General features: G+C 47.0%; 1 protein-coding gene across 1 annotated transcript in view; it reads left to right on the top strand.

Annotated features, from left to right (window-relative positions):
* LOC137534377 (zinc finger protein 660-like) overlaps positions 1-21,982 on the top strand; it is a 56,890-nt gene that overhangs the window by 508 nt on the left and 34,400 nt on the right. Inside the window, exon 2 of the mRNA XM_068255859.1 lies at positions 8,257-8,350. Within this exon, the coding sequence (XP_068111960.1) occupies positions 8,257-8,350 (94 nt within the window). The remainder of the gene's footprint in view (positions 1-8,256; positions 8,351-21,982) is intronic.

Raw genomic sequence — 21,982 nt, 5'->3', positions numbered from 1 at the left:
GTGTGCCATTGCCATTAGTTTAGGCAACCATGCTTAGTCCTGATGTAAATACAAGCGTAATAGGACTACACAAAAATGGCCGCCGGACTCCGCATTTGCAGACCTAAAATGTTCATAGTGTATGTTGGTGGCCATTTTTTTGTAGTCCTATAATAACAGCTGTAAGGCTAAAGAACATGACCACAGGGGTCCCAATCGAGTTGGAAGAGAGAAGGCAGAACTAGTGATAGAGAAAGTAAGTAAGTAAGTGAGTGTGTGAACACTACAGGGGGAGAGGAAGAGGACAAGAGGGGTTCGCAGATGGAGAGGAGAGAGCACTGAAAGGGGAAGAAGGAAGCAAAGAAGGGGCATAGGGAGATAATATTGGAAGAGGCAAAGATGGAGAGGAAGGGGCACAGGGGGAGAAAAGGCACCAGACAGAGGAGAAAGCACGGAGGGGGACAGAAGGAGTCAAAGAGGCACAGGGAGAACAGAAGAGGCACAAATGGAGAGGAGGGACACAGGCGGAAGAAAGACAGAAGTACAGAGTGACAGGAGGAGGGATAGTGGGACAGGAAGGACGGGGGGGGGGGGGGGGGGGGGGGGTAATAGGAGTGGAGGGTGGACCTAAACTGAGAAGGATGTGGATTTTACTGTTAAAATACCAGTTGCCCGATCCTCCTGCTGATCCTTTGTCTCTAATACTTTTAGCCACAGCCCCTCAACAAGCATGCAGATCAGGTGATCTGACTGAAGTCAGACTGTATTAGCTGCATGCTTGTTTCAGGTGTGTGATTCAGACACTACTGCAGCCAGGGGCGCCTCTAGCCTTCTTGTCACTCCAGGCAAGAAATCCTGTGGCGCCCCCCCATAAAAAATAAAACAAAAATCATATACTTTATAGAACACTTCACACATGATATAAGCCATCAGAGAGGGATAACTATGAAATGGGGCCCTAGGCAAGATAACACTTTGCCCTCCACTGATGGTCACCTGGCTTATTTAGTTAGATTTGGTGGGGGCTAGCAACCACCAGGCCCCTAAACTCTCTCTAGACCCTAGGCAGCTGCCTAAGTTTGCCTTGTGGATGATCAGCATTGTATGCCATACAGCACATGCTGCCAGTATGCACCTCAAATAAATACACCCACACTACAAGTTCCAATGTCAGTCACATTGCAAGATTGGATTATCAAGCAAGACATTCTTACTTTCAAAATAATTTTTCACAAACATTATGAGATATGCAAATATGTTACCACCTGTTAGGGTAGGACTGCAGTGAGTATATCATGACATTGAAGGGCTGATATGGTAAGGTGGTTTAAGGCCCAGTGCACACCGAGCGGTTTTAGCAGCGATCCGCCAACCGCATCTGTCTGTGAAAACGCTTGGCTAATGTATTTCCATGGGATGGTGCACACCAGCGGTTTGAGGTTTTTAGCAAACCGCAAACGTGCCTCCTGCTGCACATTTGCGGTTTGCAGAAGCGATTCTGCCTCAATGTAAAGTATAGGAAAAATGCAAACCGCTCTGAAAAACACTAGATCAGAGCGGTTTTCCAGGCGTATTTGTTACAGAAGCTGTTCAGTAACAGCTTTTACTGTAACAATATTTGTAATCTGCTTCACAAAAACACTCGGCATGTTTAGAAAATGTTTCTAAACATGCCTAGAATCGCTCTGAAATCTGCTTCAAAAGCCGCTAGCGTTTTGAGGATCTGCTAGCGGTTTTGGTGTGCACTAGGCCTAACAGTTTGATTCATAATCCATTCTGGAGATAAGCACAGTGTGTTTGTAGTGTAAGTGATACAAGAGAAGAGAAGTAGAATGGAGGTAGGGAGGGTAGTGGAGGGTCAGAATTGATGACATGGATGAGCAGATATCTATGAGTAGAATAGAGGCTCAGTGGGTACCACTACTGCATTTTAGTGCTGAGTCCTAGGCTTGAACATTGGCCAGGGCAAAATCTGCATGGAGTTTCTGTCTTCAGACACTTCAGACATTTCCTGCATCCTAAAAAACATACTAATAAGTCAACTGGTTTACCCCAAAACAATCCTATATTGAAAATATTAGACTATAACTGTGGTAGGGATTAGACTGTGAGCTCCTCTGAGGACAGTCAGTGACATGACTATGTACTCTCTAAAGTGCTTCAGGAGATGTCAGTGTTATATAAATAAATAATAATAATAATATGGTAGGACATTAGACTATGACTATGGTAGGGTTAGATTGTGAGCTCCTCTGAGGACAGTCAGTGACATCACTATGTACTCTCTACAGTGCTGCAGAAGATGTCAGTGCTGTATAAATTCATAATAATAATATGGTAGGACATTAGACTATGACTATGGTAGGATTAGATTGTGAGCTCCTCTGGGGACAGTCCGTGACATGACTATGTACTCTGTAAAGTGCTGCAGAAGATGTCAGTGCTATATAAATACATAATAATAATATGGTAGGACATTAGACTATGACTATAGTAGGATTAGATTGTGAGCTCCTCTGAGGACAGTCAGTGACATGACTATGTATTCTGTAAAGTACTGCAGAAGATGTCAGTGCTATATAAAGTACTGCAGAAGATGTCAGTGCTATATAAATACATGATAATAATATGGTTGGACATTACAGTTTGACTATGGTGGGGATGAAATTGTAAGCTCCAGTGAGCAGTCAGTGACATGACTATGTACTCTGTAAAGTGCTGAAGATGTCAGTGCTACATAAATACACAATAATAGTTCCAAATGCTACTGGCTCCCCTGAAGAGTGCTCAGACTAGTGTACATAATTGTGCACATTGTTCCCCAAGTAGCAGTTGTTTGGTCAGAGAGACAGTGGGAGAGGGAGCATGAGCAGAGGGTGAGGGCGAGCAAAGTTAAGCTCCACACTCACCACAGTGACTGCAACAACACAGGAAGATGGATCCAGCGAGGTGTCCCTCATGACAAGCGTCCAGCGATTCATCTTCCTGCCAGCGGGTAGGCGAGATGTCACGTGACATTAAAGGACGGGCGCGAACGAGAAGTCAAGCGACCTCAGTACTTTACTTGATCCTCAGTGACGGTCACTTTTCACCACACAATGCTAAGCGATGTCACGACATCGTGTAAATGACTACTTGTCGCTCAAAAAAAAAATTGATGGACATCGGGAAAATCGTTGGAAAAATCGTGAGGTGGTACATAGCATTAGAGAGAGGGCAAACAGACAGCATTAATGGAAATACATTATTATGCCATCTTCAATTATAAGTAGTGATGGATGTAATTACACACATTGCTTACATGTCCATTATCATTGTTTGAGCTTTAGATGCTGCCCTCCTTTTCACTCTCTCACAATGAAAGACAAAACCTGCAACCCCCACTGTTACACACTTCAAACACTGTCCTGTTGAATTAAGGGAGAAGTGCGGGCTGTGTAGGGGAGAGGATCAGATGATCCTACCTCTCCATAGCTAGTCATGGCGATCCTCCTGACATCTAGACATGCAGACATTCTAGCAGAGCACACAGCTGTCTGCAGAGTTTATTGTTTGTTTGTTTGTCTCACTCGCTCTGCAGACTCAGTAACATTTGGGGGTAGGGCGCTGTCACCTCTGTGGAGGGGCAGAGAACAGCTATAAACCAGACACCTTCTTCTTAGGGAGTATCTATAATTCTGAACTCTGAATGATTCTTTATCCGTGACTTAGCAGAAGGCTATTTGTGAAAAGAGCAAAGTAACCAAGCAGCTCAGGGTGACCCAAGTTACTAGGAATGTATAGGGGGATAAAAGGAACCAAATGCCCTCCTACTAAAAAAGCAACGCTTGGTGTAATTTGCCTTCTTAAAACAGAAGGAAATCTTTTTCTCTCCAGTCCCTTACAACGGTCTTTCAGGACAGGAATTTTTATTTCCCCTTGGACTGACAGTAATTTATTGCGCCTTCCCCATCAAAGCCGCTCCAAGCCGCTGCCTGGGTGGTCAGTAGGTAAAGGCGCCCCTGACTGCAGCCACAGAGACCAGCAGGGCTTCCAGGCAACTGGTATTGTTTAACAAGAAGCATCCATATCCCTCTCAGTTAGGGCCTGTTTCCACTATACGCAGATTCTGCATGCAGAAAACTGACTCCAATGAATGTCTATGGGCCTGTTTCCACTGAACGCGATTTTTCTGATGCAGATTTCCCATAGGCATTCATTGGAGTCAGTTTTCTGCATGCAGAATCTGCGTGTAGTGGAAACAGGCCCTCAAGGTTCCCTTTAAAGTTAAAGTTGACCTGAACTCTTGCACAGGACAGAAGGAAAAATAGAGAAATGCACCCTGTATTTATTTAGAGAGTTTAGCCTGTCTAATTCCCCCTCATTTGTGTCTAATCACAAATTTGTAAACTGATCTCTCTCCTGTGTCACAGCACTGCCTATGGCAGATAAGGCCATTGAAAGCACAGGCTCTTAATAATATGTCTGCTTGAATCAGGAAGTAGAAACAGTCCATATTTATTTTAGTATTTGTATGGGCTGTAACAGAGTAACCAAGCAGCTCGGGGTGACCCAAACCACTAGGAATGTATACATTTCACCAAGTATCGGCTGTAACAAAGAAATGCTTTTTTAGTTTAAAGGTTATTATGCTGTTGTGTATCTTTTAGAGCAGAGAGGACTCCTAAGGTCAGGTCCACTTTAACTTGTAATATCAAAAATCTCCCCTAGGGGGTACTCACCTCGGGAGTGGGAAGTCTCTAGATCCTTGGGAGGCTTCCCGCTGTCCTCTGTCATTCTCTTGATCTGGCTCTGGGACCCCCGAAGTGTGGCCTGCGCATGCACGCTAGCTCTGGCCCACTCAGGCTCTGGTGGAAATAGCCGAGCCCGATCGAGTCTGCTACTGCGCAAGCACAGACAGCTGGTGCATGTGCAGTGGTGCAGACCCGTTCCAGACCAGTTACCTAAAAGTAATTAACGCTAACAAGCATGATACTCTTTAGTGAATCAAGGCCATTGTGCTTAACCTCCTTGGCGGTAACCCCGTGTTTGACATGGGGTAAGCCGCCGGAGGGTGCCACTCAGGCCCTGCTGGGCCGATTTACATAATTTTTTTTTTCAAACATGCAGCTAGCACTTTGCTAGCTGCGTGTTTGGTCTGATCGCCGCCGCTGATGCGCCGCTACCCGCCGCGGATACAGGCCCCCCGCATACCCCTTGCGCAGCCTGGCCAATCGCCGCCAGGCTGCGCTATGGGGTGGATCGGGACTCCCTGTGACGTCACAACGTCGATGACGTCACTCCGCCATGGGGGTTAAAGAGAACCCAAGGTGGGTTTCTGCAATCAATATTAGGACACAGAGGCACATTTTGCATACAATCACCAGCCTCTGTGTCCTTATATTGTGCCTCCAGCCGCCCCCCGTGCTCTGCTGTGCCCCCTTATAAAAACCGCCAGGCGAGCGACACACAGATTGTCGCTAGTCAGCTGTTTACATTCAGGCTGCCACTCACCGCCGCTCCCCTGCCTCCTGTAGAGCGCAGCTCACCACCTGCGTCCCTTCCCTCCCCGGCTCTCTAAGCTTCCTTCAATCTGCTTACAGAGGGGGGGGGGGGGGGGGGGATGGTAGGGACGCAGGCGGGGAGCCACGCTATAAAGGAGGCGGGGGGGCGGCGGTGAGTGGCAGAATGAATGTAAACAGCCGACTAGCGACAATCTGTGTCGCTAGCATGGTGGTTTTTATAAGGGGGACAGCAGAGCACGGGGGGCGGCTGGAGGAACAATATAAGGACACTGAGTCTGGTGATAGTATGCAGAATGTGCCTCTGTGTCCTAATATTGATTGCAGAATCCCACCTCGGGTTCTCTTTAATTTTACTAATTTGGCCCCTAAAAATCTCAAGAACGGTGATATGTCTTTGGTCAAAAAAGTTTAGACACTCCTGATATGTACCGACAGGACTGTTCTGCATTCTCCCCTGGACACGCTGCTACATGCTTTCAAGCTATCGGGGTAATTTGTGCAACTACGGAGAGCATGGTCTCTGGCCCCGCCTCCATCTCAGTGATTGCATGAAAGTTGGGAGGCAGGGCTGAGGAGATCATGCTCTTAGTTGCACAAATTGCCAGATATTTTGAAAGTATGTTCAGTGTTTCCAGGAGAGAATGCAGCACAGATGGTTATGTGAGTAACCTTAAGGCTGCTTTCACAGTAAAGACGTTACAGGCGCAGCCTGTAACGCATCCCAACTCACAGCAATGATTAATCAATGGGCTGTTCACAGTGCCCATGTTGCGTTACATTGTAACGCAGCACGTAAGTTGAAAGTGCTGCATGCTGTGCATTATGCGCGGCTAAGCCACGTTAGACTGCGCACATGCTCAGTAGTGTTGGGAGGAGGAGGAGGTCTTTCCTCCTCGGCCAGGCACCTGGCTAATTAATAATCACTGCACGCTGTGACATGCAGTGTTTACTTCCTGGAGCGCCGCTCTGTGCGGCGATTGGCTGGCGGAACCACGTGATGTACACATCACGGCATCACAGACGCTAGAGTGAGCTGCACAACGTGTCCACATCCAAGAGCACCAGGCAGGCGTTGCGTTAGGGGCACGTTATGCGACCATAACGGCCCCTAAAACGCAACGTCTTGGTGTGAAAGTAGCCTAAAGGACAACTGTAAAGAGAGGGATATGGAAGCTGCCATATGTATTCCTTTTTCAGCAATACCAGTTGCCTGGTTGTGCTGCTGATCCTCTGCCTCTAATACTTTTAGCCAGAGACCCTGAACAAGCATGCAGCAGATCGGGTGTTTCTGACATTATTGACAGATCTGACAAGATTAGCTACATGCTTGTTTCCGGTGTTATTTAGGACCCTACTGCAGCTAAATAGACCAGCAGGGCTGCCGGGCAACTGGTATTGTTTAAAAGGAAATTTAATATGGCAGCCTCCGTATACCTCTTACTTCAGTTCCCCTTTAAGGAGGAATCTTTACTTTTTCTCAAATAGGTCATCAGAGAGGGTCTTTGTGGCTGATATTGTGGTGAAACCCCTCCCAGAGTGTCATTGCCATGGTCCTGACAGTTTGTTGTCCGTGAACCTCGTTGCATTGTGGGAAATAACAGCTTTTTTCCAACTGCCAAGCAAGCAATATCTCCCTCTGTGCATAGAACTCTCAGTAACGAACATTACGCACAGATCACCTGACAGAACTAAAGATGTCACCAACAGTGATACATTTCAGAAGATAAATCAGGGAGAGGAAAGATTTTACAATGGGCAAATACTGACTAAATAAAATTAAAAATGAATATGGTAAAAAAAAAAATGTTTTCACTACAGTTACGCTTTAAGTTTCCAGTCCCCAGTCAGGTGACCATTCTCCTCAGTTATCAACCCAGCACCCGTCCCTTACCCATCCTCTTGCAAGCCTGCCTTAGGCCAGAAACCCCCTAGGAGCGATTTTTCTGAGTGCTTTGCAATTTGAAAAGTCTTGTTAATGTAATGCTATGGGTGTGATCTCACTTGAACAATGTGATTTTATAAAAATCCCCATTACAGCACTGCATTAGCATGAGCTTTTTCAAATCACTAGCGATTAGAAATCGCTCCTAGTGGATTTCTGGCCTTACTCCCCTAACCATTCAGCACCCCTCCCTACTCACAACTTGGCAGCACCTACACTCACCCAATTTTCCTTTTAGCACAATTACCTACCCGGTATCTAAACAGCACATCAATCCACTCAGCCAGTACGTTTCTCCACTCACCTAGCACCTCTACCTACCCAACACCCACCAGCAGATCTCCCCACCTACCTAGCACCCCTACCTACCAAACACCCATCAGCACCATCCCTACCCACCTAGCACCTATACCTACCCAACACCCACCAGTAGATCTCCCCACCTACCTAGCACCTCTACCTACCCAATACCCACCAGCACATCTCCCCACCTACCTAGCACCCCTACCTACCCAACACCCATCAGCACCATCCCCACCCACCTAGCACCTATACCTACCCAACCCCCACCAGCACATCTATCCTCCCACCTAGCTCCTCTAAAAACCCACCCAGCTAGCAGAGGAAAGATTTTACAAAGGGCAAATGCTGGCTAAATTTATAAATAAATATTGTACTGTAAAAAAAGTAAGCAATTTTATGCATTGTTATTTTGATTACAGTTCCGATTTGAGATTCTATGCATAGCTTTGGGAAACTTAAAACAAATATTCTAATCTGTTTACTCACAGTTGATACAATTTTCTGTTTGCATTATTTCACATTATTCAGGACAGAAATCAGATTAAAGAGGGATTGGAAGAGGCATCTGTGATGGATCGCGAGCAGTGTGGTGAGCAGGAAGCTTCTGCAGAGATTGGCCTAGGTGAGTAATAGATACAATACACAGGCACAACTCACCCATATTCCTCCTCCAGTCACTACTCAAGTCTGTCCTCTACATTATTTGGAACCTGTACTTTTAGCGTTACAGTAATCTACATAAACAGGAATTTTGCCCTGAAGCAAGCTACCGTAAGTCTATCTGCTTTTATTATTATTGTATGTGGCAGAGGGATGGCATTATCATATAACTGAAGCCTCTAGGAATTGGTCATCCTGGACTCGGCAAGCTTTTGGAAAAAGTGTTGAGATTGATGGTCTTTGAGGACACGCTTATCCACATTTGTGAGCTTAAAGCGCACCTGAAGCGAAAAAGTAAAGTTTTATATAATTACCTTAGTAGAGGGATGCATCTGGATAGTCCAGAGGCTTCCCCCAATCTTCATTCACCCCACTGTTCCTGTACTGGGACCCTTTGTAAAATATTCAACATTAACCTCCCTGGCGTTCAATTTCCCCAGGATTTCTGTGAAAAAGTGACCCAATTAATTTTCATAACTTTTTTTTTTTTCCCTATAACTTGGCAAAATGTGTCAAGCAAGGGTCTTGTATACAGTGCTGGAAAGTATTGACGTGTATGCATGGCAATACCTTTCGCAGCATGTTTTGTATTGACGTGCATAACCCTCAATAATGCCAGGGAGGTTAAAGAATATTTCTTTTGGGCACACTGTGTACGAGCGTGGCTGCACTGCGCAGGTGCAAAGTATGGCCTGTGCAGTAGCACAGAGCTGCTTGTGCATTGCTTTATCCTCCATGCACAAGCATCTCCATGTTGCTATAGCATAGGCGCAAACCCAACTGGCACCTGGGCAGCGCAGCCACGCTTGTACACACAGGGAAGCCCAATGGCAAAGAAGAGGCTCCTGGCTGGCGGTGGAGGTTTTTTTGTGGCTTCAGGCTTGCTTTAAAGGACACTGAAGTGAGAGGGATATGGTGGCTGCCATATTTATTAACTTTTTAGCATTACCAGTTGCCAGTCTGTCCTGCTGATCCTCTAATAATTTCCCAGAACGTCAATGGACAGCACCCCTGGATGAGAGACCTGTCTCCCTCCCCACCGTGGACAGGAACTGCAAAAAAAGAGATTTGCATAACAAATAGGCAGCTGTATATGTATATATATATGAGTAACTCACCATAATGCCTCAGTTCAGTTTCCTGTCCCGGACGGGATGCAGAGGGAGAGGTCTCCAGGGTGCCATCCACGGCAGGTGTTCGGGGGCAGCGGCTTTCAGGACTCTAGATAACGCTGTTCAGTGAACAGCCAGAGCCCTGCAGCGTGAAGAAGGCTTCTCCGATGAAGGCAGCAGCATTATACGCGCAGGCGCGCTATGGAGGAGGAACTTCCAGGTCAAACCGGAAGTCGTCACGCAATGGCGTCCAGCGTGATTCGGAACGAGCGGCAGGGGCCGCGGCGGTGATTGCGAATCAGCTGCAGCTGATTCGCTCAGGTAATTTCATTGGAAATGCATTTTTGGCGGCAGGCGCCGCAGCGGGGCACTAATTAACATTGATTTAGCGGCAGGTGCCGCCCCTCATGTGATTACCAGGTCTTTATTTATATGTTGATCCCTTTCTCACTCTGGTTGTTTGTGAGCATGGAGGACGCTTCCTTCTGGGTCAGCTCCTGCGCAGTCTGCCAGGCCTGCCCAAGACCCCTCTTTGGCAAGTGTGTGTGTGTGTGTGTGTGTGTGTGTGTGTGTGTGTGTGTGTGTGTGTGTGTGTGCATATATATATATATATATATATATATATATATATATATATATATATATATATATATATATATATATATATATATATATATATATATATATATATATATATATATATATATATATATATATATATATATATATATATATATATATATATATATATATTGGAGGGGATACTAATGGTATTCTTTTGTCTGTTGTTTTTTATAGCCTGAAAAGCATGAAAAACATGACAAAACTGATAAAGCTGCTATGCAATCCAGTCCTCAGCATCTAGTCCTGTGGAGGTGCCTGGACCAAGCAGTATGGTTCCTGTTATGCCCAATATAATATCTTCTCCAGTCCCAACCCCACATTCTGGGCCATCAGGGGCGAGAAGAAGTAGAGAAGATGAAGCCGATGGTTCAGAACTTTCTGAGGGAGAGATTTCTGAATTAGAGGAAATATCTGAGGGGGAAGGAGAAGGAGCTAAAGACCTCAAAAATTTGCCTTTTCCCCGGATTTAATGAAGGACCTTTTTGTCTTCCATGCATGAAATTATGGGCATTAAATCTGAACAGAAACAGTTAACTCCCCTGGATCAGATGTATGAAGGTTTGGCGGACCCCCAGTCTCGTTTTATTCCAGTCCATTCTACTCTAAAAACTATGATTAGGAAGGAATGGGATAATCCTGAGAAACGGGCCTTTTGGCCTAAATCCTTTTTCTCTTGAAGATCAGGAGTGTTGGGGTCCTCCGCCAAAGCTGGATCCATCTTTTTCCAGAGTGTCTAGAAAGACTGCCTTAATGTTTGAAGATTTCGGTAATCTTAAAGACCCGATAGATAAAAAGATGGACAACGTTTTGAGGAGAGCTTGGGAATCTTCCTCATTAACCTTCAAACCAGCTATAGCATCTACAGCAGTTAGTAGATCGCTCAAAACTTGGCTTTCAGACTTACAATTTAAAATTGCCAATGGGGTCTCTAGAGAAGAAATTCTCAACGACTTTCCGAAAATTATGAATGCCTCTAATTATATGGTTGACGCAGCAGACGATACTGTGAAGCTGACAGCTAGGACCACAGCATTAGTAAACTCTGCTAGAAGGGGTGTATGGGTAAAAGCCTGGAACGGAGACAACTCGTCCAAATCTAAACTTTGTGGTATTCCATGTGAAGGAAAACTCTTGTTCGGTTCTAGACTTGATGACGCTCTAGATCGCACTGCAGATAGTAAAAAGAATTTTCCAAAGAAGAGGCCATTTCAGAATAAGCGGCCATTTCGGCCCTCCTCAAAAAATGAGCCGGAAACTAAGTCTTCCAGAAATAAAAGATGGGCCCCTTATAGACAACAGAGACCACGTATTGGCACTACTATTATTTATTTATTTATTTGTTGTATTTATAAAGCGCCAACATATTACGCAGCGCTGGACATTAATTTAGGTTACAGACAATATTTAGGGGTGACAAACAGCAATATGACAATACAGGAATACAAGAAAACCAGATCACACAGCACAGTATGAGTACAAGGTAATGCTTAGTCAGTCACTGGATGGGAGCATGGAGTTAGGCAAGTTAGGTTCACTCAAATGCATAGCATGGGTGCACAGTAATAGAGGTGCATGATCAGGTAGGACACAAAAGGAGTGAGGACCCTGCCCAAAGGCTTACAATCTAGAGGGAGAGGTAGGGACACGAGAGGTAGGGGACCAGAGTTCGGCTGTGGGTTTAGAGCAATTGTAAGGGGTGGTAGGCAAGAGTGAAAAGGTGAGTTTTGAGGGCCTTCTTGAAGGTGTTGAAGGAGGGGGCTGCCCTAATGGGTGGAGGTAGGGAGTTCCATAGTGTCGGAGCGGCTCTTGAGAAGTCTTGGAGGCGTGCATGAGACTGGGTGATGCGGGGGACGGTCAGGCGAAGTTCATTGGAGGAGCGGAGTGAGCGGCTTGGTGTGTATCTCTGAGTAAGATCAGAAATGTAGGTTGGACAGGTTTTGTGGATGGATTTGTAGGTCAGACACAATATCTTAAATCTGATTCTGGACTGGATAGGAAGCCAGTGGAGGGATTCACGGAGGGGAGCCGCCCTGGTGGAGCGATGGGAGGAGTGGATAATTCTGGCAGCCGCATTCATGATGGACTGCAGTGGGGCTATTCGGGTCTTAGGGAGTCCAGACAGAAGGGCATTGCAGTAGTCGAGGCGGGAAATTATGAGGGCATGGATGAGGAGTTTGGTGGTAGCAGGGGTCAGGAAAGGGCGAATCTTACAGATGTTACGAAGGTGGAAGTTGCAGGACTTTGTGAGGTTTTGGATGTGGGGAGTGAAGGAGAGTGCGGAGTCCAGGGTGACACCCAGACAGCGGGCTTGAGAGGTAGGGTGAATAGTAGTGTGGTTAACAGTGACCTGCACATCTGGGAGGTCCAGGGATGACCGGGGTGGGAAGATCATAAATTCCGTTTTGTCTAGATTTAGTTTTAGGAACCTAGCGGACATCCAGGAGGAGATGGCAGATAGGCAGGAGGAGACCTTGTCCATGGTAGTGGTGGATATGTCAGGGGTGTGGAGATAGATTTGGGTGTCATCTGCATACAGATGATAGTTAAAACCCATGGAGGAGATAACCTTGCCAATGGAGGATGTGTATAGGGAGAACAGTAGGGGGCCAAGGACCGAGCCTTGGGGGACTCCCACTGAGAGGTGGTTGGGGGTGGACTAGGACTCATTGAAGGAGGTCGTGAAGGAGCGGTTGGAGAGGTAGGATGAAAGCCAGGTCAGGGCGAGATCGTGAATGCCCATGGATTGGAGGGACTGGAGGAGTAGGGGGATGATCTACTGTATCAAAAGCTGCTGAAAGGTCAAGGAGGAGGAGAATGGTGTATTTACTACTAGTGCCAAAAAGACAGATAAACAATGACGCCATCATTCCTGCGGGGGGGAGATTGTCACATTTCTTCGAGAAATGGCAACAACTACTACAAAACCAGTGGCTACTAAATATAGTATTAGAAGGTTACAAAATAGAGTTCTTACGTTCCCCCCCCCCCCCCCCCCCCCCCCTCAGAACTTTGTCTTAACTCCCTGCCCAAAAGATCAGTCATTAAGAATAGCTCTCCAAACAGAAGTAAAGTCACTCCTTCAGAAAAGAGTAATCCGAGAGGTTCCAAGGATTCAAAGAGACAGGGGTTTTACTCTCCAGTCTTTTCTGGTAAAAAAGCCTCAGGGAAGCTATCGATTTATTCTAAATCTAAAGACACTAAATCTGGAAGTAAAATACAGGAAGTTCAGAATGGACAATATTCGATCTGTAATTCATCTCTTACAGAAGAACGACTATTTAGCATCCATAGACTTGAGGGATGCATACCTACAATCTGCCGATCCATCTATCTTGTCAACAGTACCTGAGGTTTGTCATATGGATGGAAGGAAAGGTAAGACACTTTCAGTTTATTGCCTTACCTTTCGGATTATCATCAGCTCCATGGTTATTTACTAAGTTTATGGCGGAAGTGTTGGCCCTTCTCAGATTAGAAAAGGTTAATATTGTTGGTTACCTAGATGACTTCCTGTTATGGGGTTCCTCTTCCAGCTCAGTTAGTAATCAACTTTCTAAAGCTGTGTGCCTTCTTCAGGACCTAGGTTGGCTAATCAACTGGGATAAGTCTTCTCTAGTCCCTTCCTTTCTTAGGATTCAATATTGCTACCAGAGAGGAAAGATTGTTTTTACCTGATAGGAAGATCAATGCTATCCTTAATAATGTTTTCTCTTTTCAGAGATCAAGAAGCATATCTTTAAGGAAAGCTATGGCAGTACTAGGCCTTCTAACTTCCTCCTTTCCGGCAATTCAGTGGGGCCAGTTCCACTCAAGGTTTCTGCAGTCATGGATCCTAAGGTCTTGGAACAGGTCTCTGGTGTCACTAGACAAAAAACTCATCATTCCGCACAGTATAAAGGCTTCTCTTCTATGGTGGCAGGACGCGACACATCTTTCTCCAGGTCGTCTGTGGAGTTATCCACAACAGACTACAATTACAACCGATGCCAGCCTGTGGGGTTGGGGAGCCCACTTCAATTTTCAACCAGCACAGGGGAAATGGAGTGTTGCAATAAGGTCACAGTCCTCAAACAGCAGAGAACTGGAAGCAGTATGGCAAGCTTTACGGCATTTCGACCGCCAGATCAGGGACTCGCATGTCAAAATAGAGACAGACAACAGGAGTGTGGTAGCCTTCCTAAACAGGCAGGGAGGCACGAAGAGTCAGATCTTATGGGAAAAGACAATAAAGATCCTTTTTTGGGCAGAGAAGAATCTCAGATCCTTGACAGTGATACACTTGACAGGAACATCAAACCAGGTGGCAGACTACCTAAGCAGGAAGAAACTGGATCCAAACGAATGGTCTCTGGATCAGGAAATATTCTAGCAGGTGGCATTACAGTGGGGGTACCCGGAAGTAGACCTCTTTGCAAGAAGGAAAAATGCGAAATGTCAACGATTCTGCGCTCTGTTTCCAGAGGATCTTCCATGGAAGGTGGACGCCTTCACTGTGAATTGGGGGATGGCAAGAATGTACGCTTTTCCTCCAATTCCACTATTATCGAGAGTAATAAAGAAGATTGTCCAGGACCAGGCCCAAATAATCCTAATAGCTCCATTTTGGCCGAAGAGGCCATGGTTCACATCACTGAAGAGGTTAGCAGTTTCAGATCCAATTGTTTTTCCTCCTCTTCCACAACTGATATCACAGGGTCCAGTTTGGCATCTGGATCCGACAAGACTACACCTTACAGCTTGGAACTTGAATGGGGCATCCTAAAAGCAAAGGGGTTCTCGGATGGCCTATCAGAGACTTTAATACAAAGTAGGAAGAAAGTGACGCGTATAATATACCAAAAAGCTTGGAGGGTATTTAGCGGGTGGTGTTCAGAGAGATCTTGTGACACAAATTCACTTACGTCCGTATTGGAGTTTCTGCAGTGCGGATATAAGAAAGGTCTAAGTGTCAGTACACTTAAGGTTCAGTTGTCCGCCATCAGCGTTTTTTTGGAGAGACGACTAGCACAGGAAGAGTTAGTCATACGTTTTTTTCAGGCCTTGAAAAGACTAAAACCAATAATAAGAGTCAGAGTACCCGCATGGGACTTGAATACGGTATTACAGGGGTTGTGTGAGTCCCCGTTCGAACCTTTAACGCAGATTTCAGACAAATTTCTTACTCTAAAGACTGTCTTCCTATTGGCGATTACGTCAGCTAGAAGAATAAGTGAGCTACAAGCATTATCTATTAAAGAGCCTTACTGTATCATCTCGGAAGATAGAATTACACTTCGCCCGGATGCGGCTTTTCTACCTAAGGTAGTCTCCTCGTTTCACAGGAATCAGGAAATCTTCTTACCCTCCTTTTGTGAGAAACCTACTAATAAGGAGAGGAAATTGCATTGTCTTGATGTCAGGAGATGTCTGTTACATTACTTAGATAGAACAGCTCCCTGGAGGAAAACTGAAGCTATTTTTACTTTGTTTGCCGGAAAATTCAGAGGAAATAAAGCTTCAAAGGCGACGTTAGCACGATGGATTAAACAGGCAATTACATCGGCATATCAGACTCAGGGGAAACAGTTGAAAACTACCATCAGAGCACATTCTACAAGAGGAATATCAACTTCCTGGGCAGAGAGGGCAGGGGCATCTATAGATCAGATCTGCAGAGCTGCTACCTGATCGAATCAAAACACTTTTGTAAAACACTATCGGCTGAATATATCTGCTGGAGCAGACCTTTCTTTTGGAAGGAAAGTGTTGCAAGCGGTGGTCCCTCCCTAAGCCTAATATCTTGTATATCGTCTCATCCAGGGGTGCTGTCCAATGACGTTCTGGGAAAGACAACTTTACTTACGGTAACATCTTTTCCAGTAGTCAGAAGGACAGCACCCCTGCAACCCGCCCTTTTTTTGGGTGGAGTAACTATCATGTAAGTAATTGGCTACGGTCCGTGTCATCTTTTGTATTAACTGAGGCATTATGGTGAGTTACTCATATATATACAGCTGCCTATTTGTTATGCAAATCTCTTTTTTTGCAGTTCCTGTCCACGGTGGGGAGGGAGACAGGTCTCTCATCCAGGGGTGCTGTCCTTCTGACTACTGGAAAAGACGTTACCGTAAGTAAAGTTGTCTTTCCCAGAACGTCCTCCTGACAGCACCCCTCCTATGAGACTTGTCTCCCTCCTAAACTTTGGACAGGAAGCTAGAAGATACAAATTTGCATAATAGGCAGGCAGGAGTAGTATATAAAGATGTTACCCACCAAAGGTATCCAGTTGTTTTTCCTGTCCCGGACGGGACGCTTTGAGAGGTCTCCAGTGCTACTACGTCAGGCGGCGAGGGCAGCGGTGCAGCGCGGGCATACTAAGGCTGAGCAGGGGACTCGGCTGGTCCAGCGCACAGCGTGGAGGAGGCTTCTCCCAGAGATGCAGAAGCTTTATGGCGGCAGGAGCGCATACCGGAAGTTCCGGGCGGATGTGACGTCATGCGCATGCGTCCCGCATGACGTGTCAGCTGACGGCAGGGGCCGCGGCGGGGAAAGAGAATTGACTTCAGCTGCAGGTAATTCCGAGGGGTATATATATATATGTATATGTTGAGCCACGATCACCATTGCTGTCGGTGATCATGGAGGACGCTGTAGGCCCTTCTCCTCTGACTTCTGCGGAGTCTGGCGCTATCCCCTCTCTGGTGAGCTAAAGGTTATCAGGCTTTGAGAGGGCTGTTTGTAAGTGTCTGGGTCCACCTTGTAAGGCTGATAGTCTCTTTATTTCTCTTTTAGCCTAAACCCTCTAAAAGTGATAAAGACAAGGATAAATCGGTATCTCAGCAAACTCAAGGTGGACAAGCTTCGGGCAGAACTGAGAAACGCTGTGTTATGTGTAACTCACGCTTCTATTCTTCCTCTACAAAGAAACTTTGCCAGTCATGTAGAGAGAAAGTAGTCAAAGAGGAATCCCCAGTGGTGTTTAAGGACTTGATGGGGTGGATGCGGTCTGAGATGGCCTCGGCCATTAAAGAGATAAAGGATTCTGCATTGGCGGAGTCTGCAGTTCCTTCTACTTCAGCCTCTGTTACTGGTACTATATCTGCTCCTTTGGACGGAAATCCTCCAGCCCTGGTGATTGAGGGGCCCAGTCAGTTAGGGGAAGCCTTACAGGTTCCCTCTTCACCGCATCAAATTGCAGCTAAGCGTAAAAGGAAGGATAATGAGTCAGGGGATTCAGAATTATCAGGAGAGGAAGGAGAAATTTCATCTTTAGAGGAAATTTCTGGAGAAGAGGAGGAGAACCCAGAGGTTCCTCAGAAGTTCGCCTTTGCACCTAACTTAACCACTTGAGGACTCAGCCTTTACCCCCCCTTAACCACTTGCCGACCGCACGCTTATACCGTGCGTCGGCAAAGTGGCAGCTGCAGGACCAGCGACGCAGTACTGCGTCGCCGGCTGCAGCCTGATTAACGAGCGATCGCGCGGCTGTAGCCGCGCGATCGCTACGTCACACTCTTCGGCCCCCATGTGACTTCAGCCCGCCGGCCAATCAGCAGCGCCGGCGGGCTGTAAACATTCAAATTGCCCAATAGAATGAGTATAATACAGTTTGTTTACGTAACAAACTGTATTATACTGCCTGCCTCCCGCTGGTGGTCACACTTAGCGATCGACCACCAGCGAGGAGAGCAGGCATAGTATAGCAACACACACACACACACACTTTAGGAGCCCCACAGACCCCCCGATCACCCGCAGCACCCATCAGACACCCCCCTGTACCCCCCTGCAGCCCGCAGATCAGACCTAACCACCCCCCATATCACCCATCAATAAATCCCTGTCACCACCTGTCACTTCTATCCATCAGAGCAGACCCCCAACTACCCCTTAGGGGTATCTGATCACCCCCACACCTCCAGATCTCCCCCCGACCCCCCCCCCCCCCCCCCCCCCTGTATACTGAACCTATCTATCTCCCCTGCATCGGTCTATCTCCCCAGTGATCAGCTGCCAATCACCTATCAGTCACCTGTCAATTATCCCTTGTCACCACCTGTCACTGCCCCCCATTAGATCAGACCCCCAACTGCCCCTTAGGGGTATCTGATCACCCCCCACCCCTTCAGATCTCCCCCCCCCCCCCCGTATACTGCATCTATCTTCCCTGTAATTGCCCGCTGATCAGCTGTCAATCACCTATCCGTCACCTGTCAATCATCCCTTGTCACCACCTGCCACTGCCCCCCATCAGATCAGACCCCCAACTGCCCATTAGGGGCTTCTGATCACCCACCCACCCTTTCAGATCCCTCCGAGACACCCCCCCCCCCCCCTGATCACATCAGCAGTCCATTGTTTACATCTGTTTTTTCCCTGTAAACACCCACTTATCACCCGTCAATAACCCATCTATCACCACCTGTCACTCCTATCCATCAGATTAGACCCCCAACTACCCCTTAGGGGTATCTGATCACCCCCCACCCCTTCCGATCCTCCCCACACCGTCCTAGTTCATTGATTGCGTATATTCTCCCCCCTGCCATTGTGTATCTTATCTCCTGTCTGTAAGGCTTGATTGTGCTTTGTTTGGCTACAATTGTCTCAATTGCACTGTGATTGGCATCGATTGTCGTGTGATTGGCTTCGATTGTCACGTAATTGGGCTTCGATTGTCGCGTGATTGGCTTCAATTGTCCGTAATTGGTTTTGATTGTGCCAATTGCCCACTGATTGGCTGTTTTGCCCTGTGATTAGTATCGATTGTCGTGTGATTGGCTTCAATTGTCACGTAATTGGTTTTTGATTGTCACGTTATTGGATTCAATTGGTCCGTGATTGGCTTTGATTGCGCCGATTGCTGTAATTGTGTTGTAATTGTCTCGTGATTGTTTTTGATTATTTGTGATTGCTCTCTGATCCCCAACCCCCCCCCCCCCCCCCCCCCCCCCCCCCCCCTCACCATCACCATCACTATCACTGTCCTAGTGATCTAAAAAATTTTTTAGTATCACTAGTGGTAACAAACAGTTAGGCCAGTTATCTAAGCAAAAGGGTTGTTAGTGTCAGTTAGTGCTCAGCCCACTGCACCACAGTCACTAATTAGCGTCATCACTGTCGCTAATCAGCATTGGTACTATATAGTATCTGTAAGTGATTATTAGTGATCACAGTCAGATCTATATTAGGGTCTCTAGGATCCACAAAAAAACGCAGTGTTTGCCCGATCAGACCTGATCGTTCGCCTGCACTGCGTTCAGCCCGCCCCACCGCAGTGACAGAAATTTCTTTTTTCTGATCACTGCAAAAAACACTGTACACAAGCTGTGGCACTGTAAACATCAGTTTTGATTTTTTTTATCTAAACTCAGTGACCACAGCTTTCTACCTCTCAAGTACTCCCTTTCGCTAGGTAGGTGCTCTTTTCCTGGGTAGTCTCAGAGGAATACCTCCTAAATTTAGCAGGCCACCATGGCAAAAAAGAGGTTTTCCAATGAAGACATCTACAGGTACATGGACCAGTCGGATGAGGATGATTGGGTCGACTTATTCGACGAATCTTCGGGTTCAGAGTACGATCCTGTAGACAGCAGTGGCTCTCAGACCGATAGTTCCGATGACGAGGTTGAGGTCCCGGCTAGAGCCAGGCGTACCACACCCCATGTCACTGGACTGCAGGTGGCGGAAGATCAGTCTCAAGGGCAGCAGAGTGGCGCTGATCTGATTTTTCTTGGTGAGGCATGCACCAGCAGCGCAGCATCTCCTGGGCCTATCAACACCAGTACTTCCGCAGAAGACCCTGATGAAGTGGCGGACACCATCCTGGAAGTAGAAACTGGTTCGGTGGTACGTGAATTAAGATCCGATCCGCAGCCACCAAGTAGACGGGCCCGTACTCCCATTGGTTTTCCAGAGGTGCTGGCAAACCCTGATTGGCATTCCCCTGATCCCGCCGCACCCATACTGCCCCCTTTCACCGCCCAGTCTGGAGTCCAGGTGGAGACATTTGAACTAGGATCGGCCCTAGACTTTTTTGAACTGTTCCTCACCCAGGATCTCCTTGACTTAATTGTGGCTGAGACCAACCTATATGCCACACAATTTATAACCGCCCATCCGAAAAGCTGCCACGCCCAGCCTTTTCGGTGGAAACCACTCCAAGTTTCCGAACTTAAAATTTTTTTGGGCCTTCTCCTCAACATGGGTATTACTAAAAAAAATGTATTGCGCTCTTATTGGTCTACACGCCAAATACATAACATGCCCGTGTTCTCTGCTGCCATGTCCAGGACGCGATTTGAGATCATCCTGCGCTTCCTGCATTTCAATGACAACGACACCTGTCATGAAAGAGACCACCCAGCTTATGACCGGCTCCACAAAATTCGGCCCCTCATAGACCACCTGTCATCCACATTTGCAGATGCTTATACCCCTGAACAGAACATCTGTGTAGATGAGTCCCTCGTACATTTTACCGGGCGCCTTGGCATCAAACAGTACATCCCAAGCAAGCGCGCCCGGTATGGGGTGAAACTGTATAAGCTCTGTGATAGGGCCACAGGCTATACATCTCGTTTTAGGGTCTATGAGGGAAAAGACTCAAAATTGGAGCCGGTCGGATGTCCTGACTACCTGGGGAGCAGTGGAAAGATTGTGTGGGACTTGGTGTCACCCTTGTTCCAGAAGGGGTACCATCTTTATGTGGACAACTTTTACACAAGTGTGGCCCTCTTTCAGCACTTAAAGTTAGAAGGAATCCGATGCTGTGGCACCGTGCGGCCTAGTCGCCGGGGCTTCCCCCAACAGCTCGTTAACACCAGACTTCAACGGGGGGAGAGGGCCGCCTTGTGTACCGATGACTTGCTCTCGGTGAAATGGAAGGACAAGAGGGACGTTTACCTTCTGTCTACCATTCACACAGACACGACAGTACAAATTACACGGGCAACAGAGGTCATTGAAAAGCCCCTCGCCGTCCACAGCTATAATGCCAACATGGGAGGGGTGGACTTCAATGACCAGATGTTAGGGCCCTATTTAATTTCCCGGAAAACCAGACGCTGGTATAAGAAAGTGTCTGTGTATTTAATTCAATTGGCGATGTACAACAGCTTTGTTCTCTACAGTAAGGCTGGGAGAACTGGATCTTTCCTTCAATTCCAGGAAGACATTGTTTCGGCACTCCTCTATCCAGAAGGTGACAGAGCCCAACCCCCAAATGCAACTAGCCGGCTGCATGGAAGGCATTACGCCTACCCGATTCCCAGTACCCCAACTCAACGCAACCCCAGAAAAAGATGTCGTGTCTGCAGCAAGGCTGGAATAAGGCATGACACCCCCGTTTACTGTCCCCGCTGTCCTGACCAGCCTGGCCTATGCCTAGGGGAGTGTTATGAGAGGTACCATGAGAAGGCACACTTTTAGAACCTAGGGAACTACAGACACAGCAGTAGGCACACAAGGGTCTCTCAGTGCTATTTCACACTGGCGCGATGCGTTAGGGCAAATTGCCTAGCAAAAGTCACACTTTGCGGTCCCCCCCTACGCTGGAAGTGCTTGACTTAACGCTAGTGCATGCCTACGTTACTGCGTGGCTTCTGCGGCAATTTGGGTCGGCCCGGAAGTCATGTTAGTCTACGGCGACGCAGTTAATTACTAGGCCGAATGCTACTCTTGTGGTATTCCCTGAAGATCTATTTTGGGCGAGACGGTGCGGCGGGCTCGACCGACCGGATAGGCCAGTATGCAGTGTGAACCCAAACATCAGGTTTTGAGAGATCCAAATACACTGGCCTGCCAGAAACCTCTCCTTTCACTTGGGACAGAATGCATAATGTACTTCGCCACATATCTGTGCGATTTGCACTTTGCAC

This window comes from Hyperolius riggenbachi, chromosome 10, assembly GCF_040937935.1.
Source record: "Hyperolius riggenbachi isolate aHypRig1 chromosome 10, aHypRig1.pri, whole genome shotgun sequence".
NCBI classification, from domain to species: Eukaryota; Metazoa; Chordata; class Amphibia; order Anura; family Hyperoliidae; genus Hyperolius; species Hyperolius riggenbachi.
This window is presented reverse-complemented; position numbering and strand designations above follow the sequence as displayed.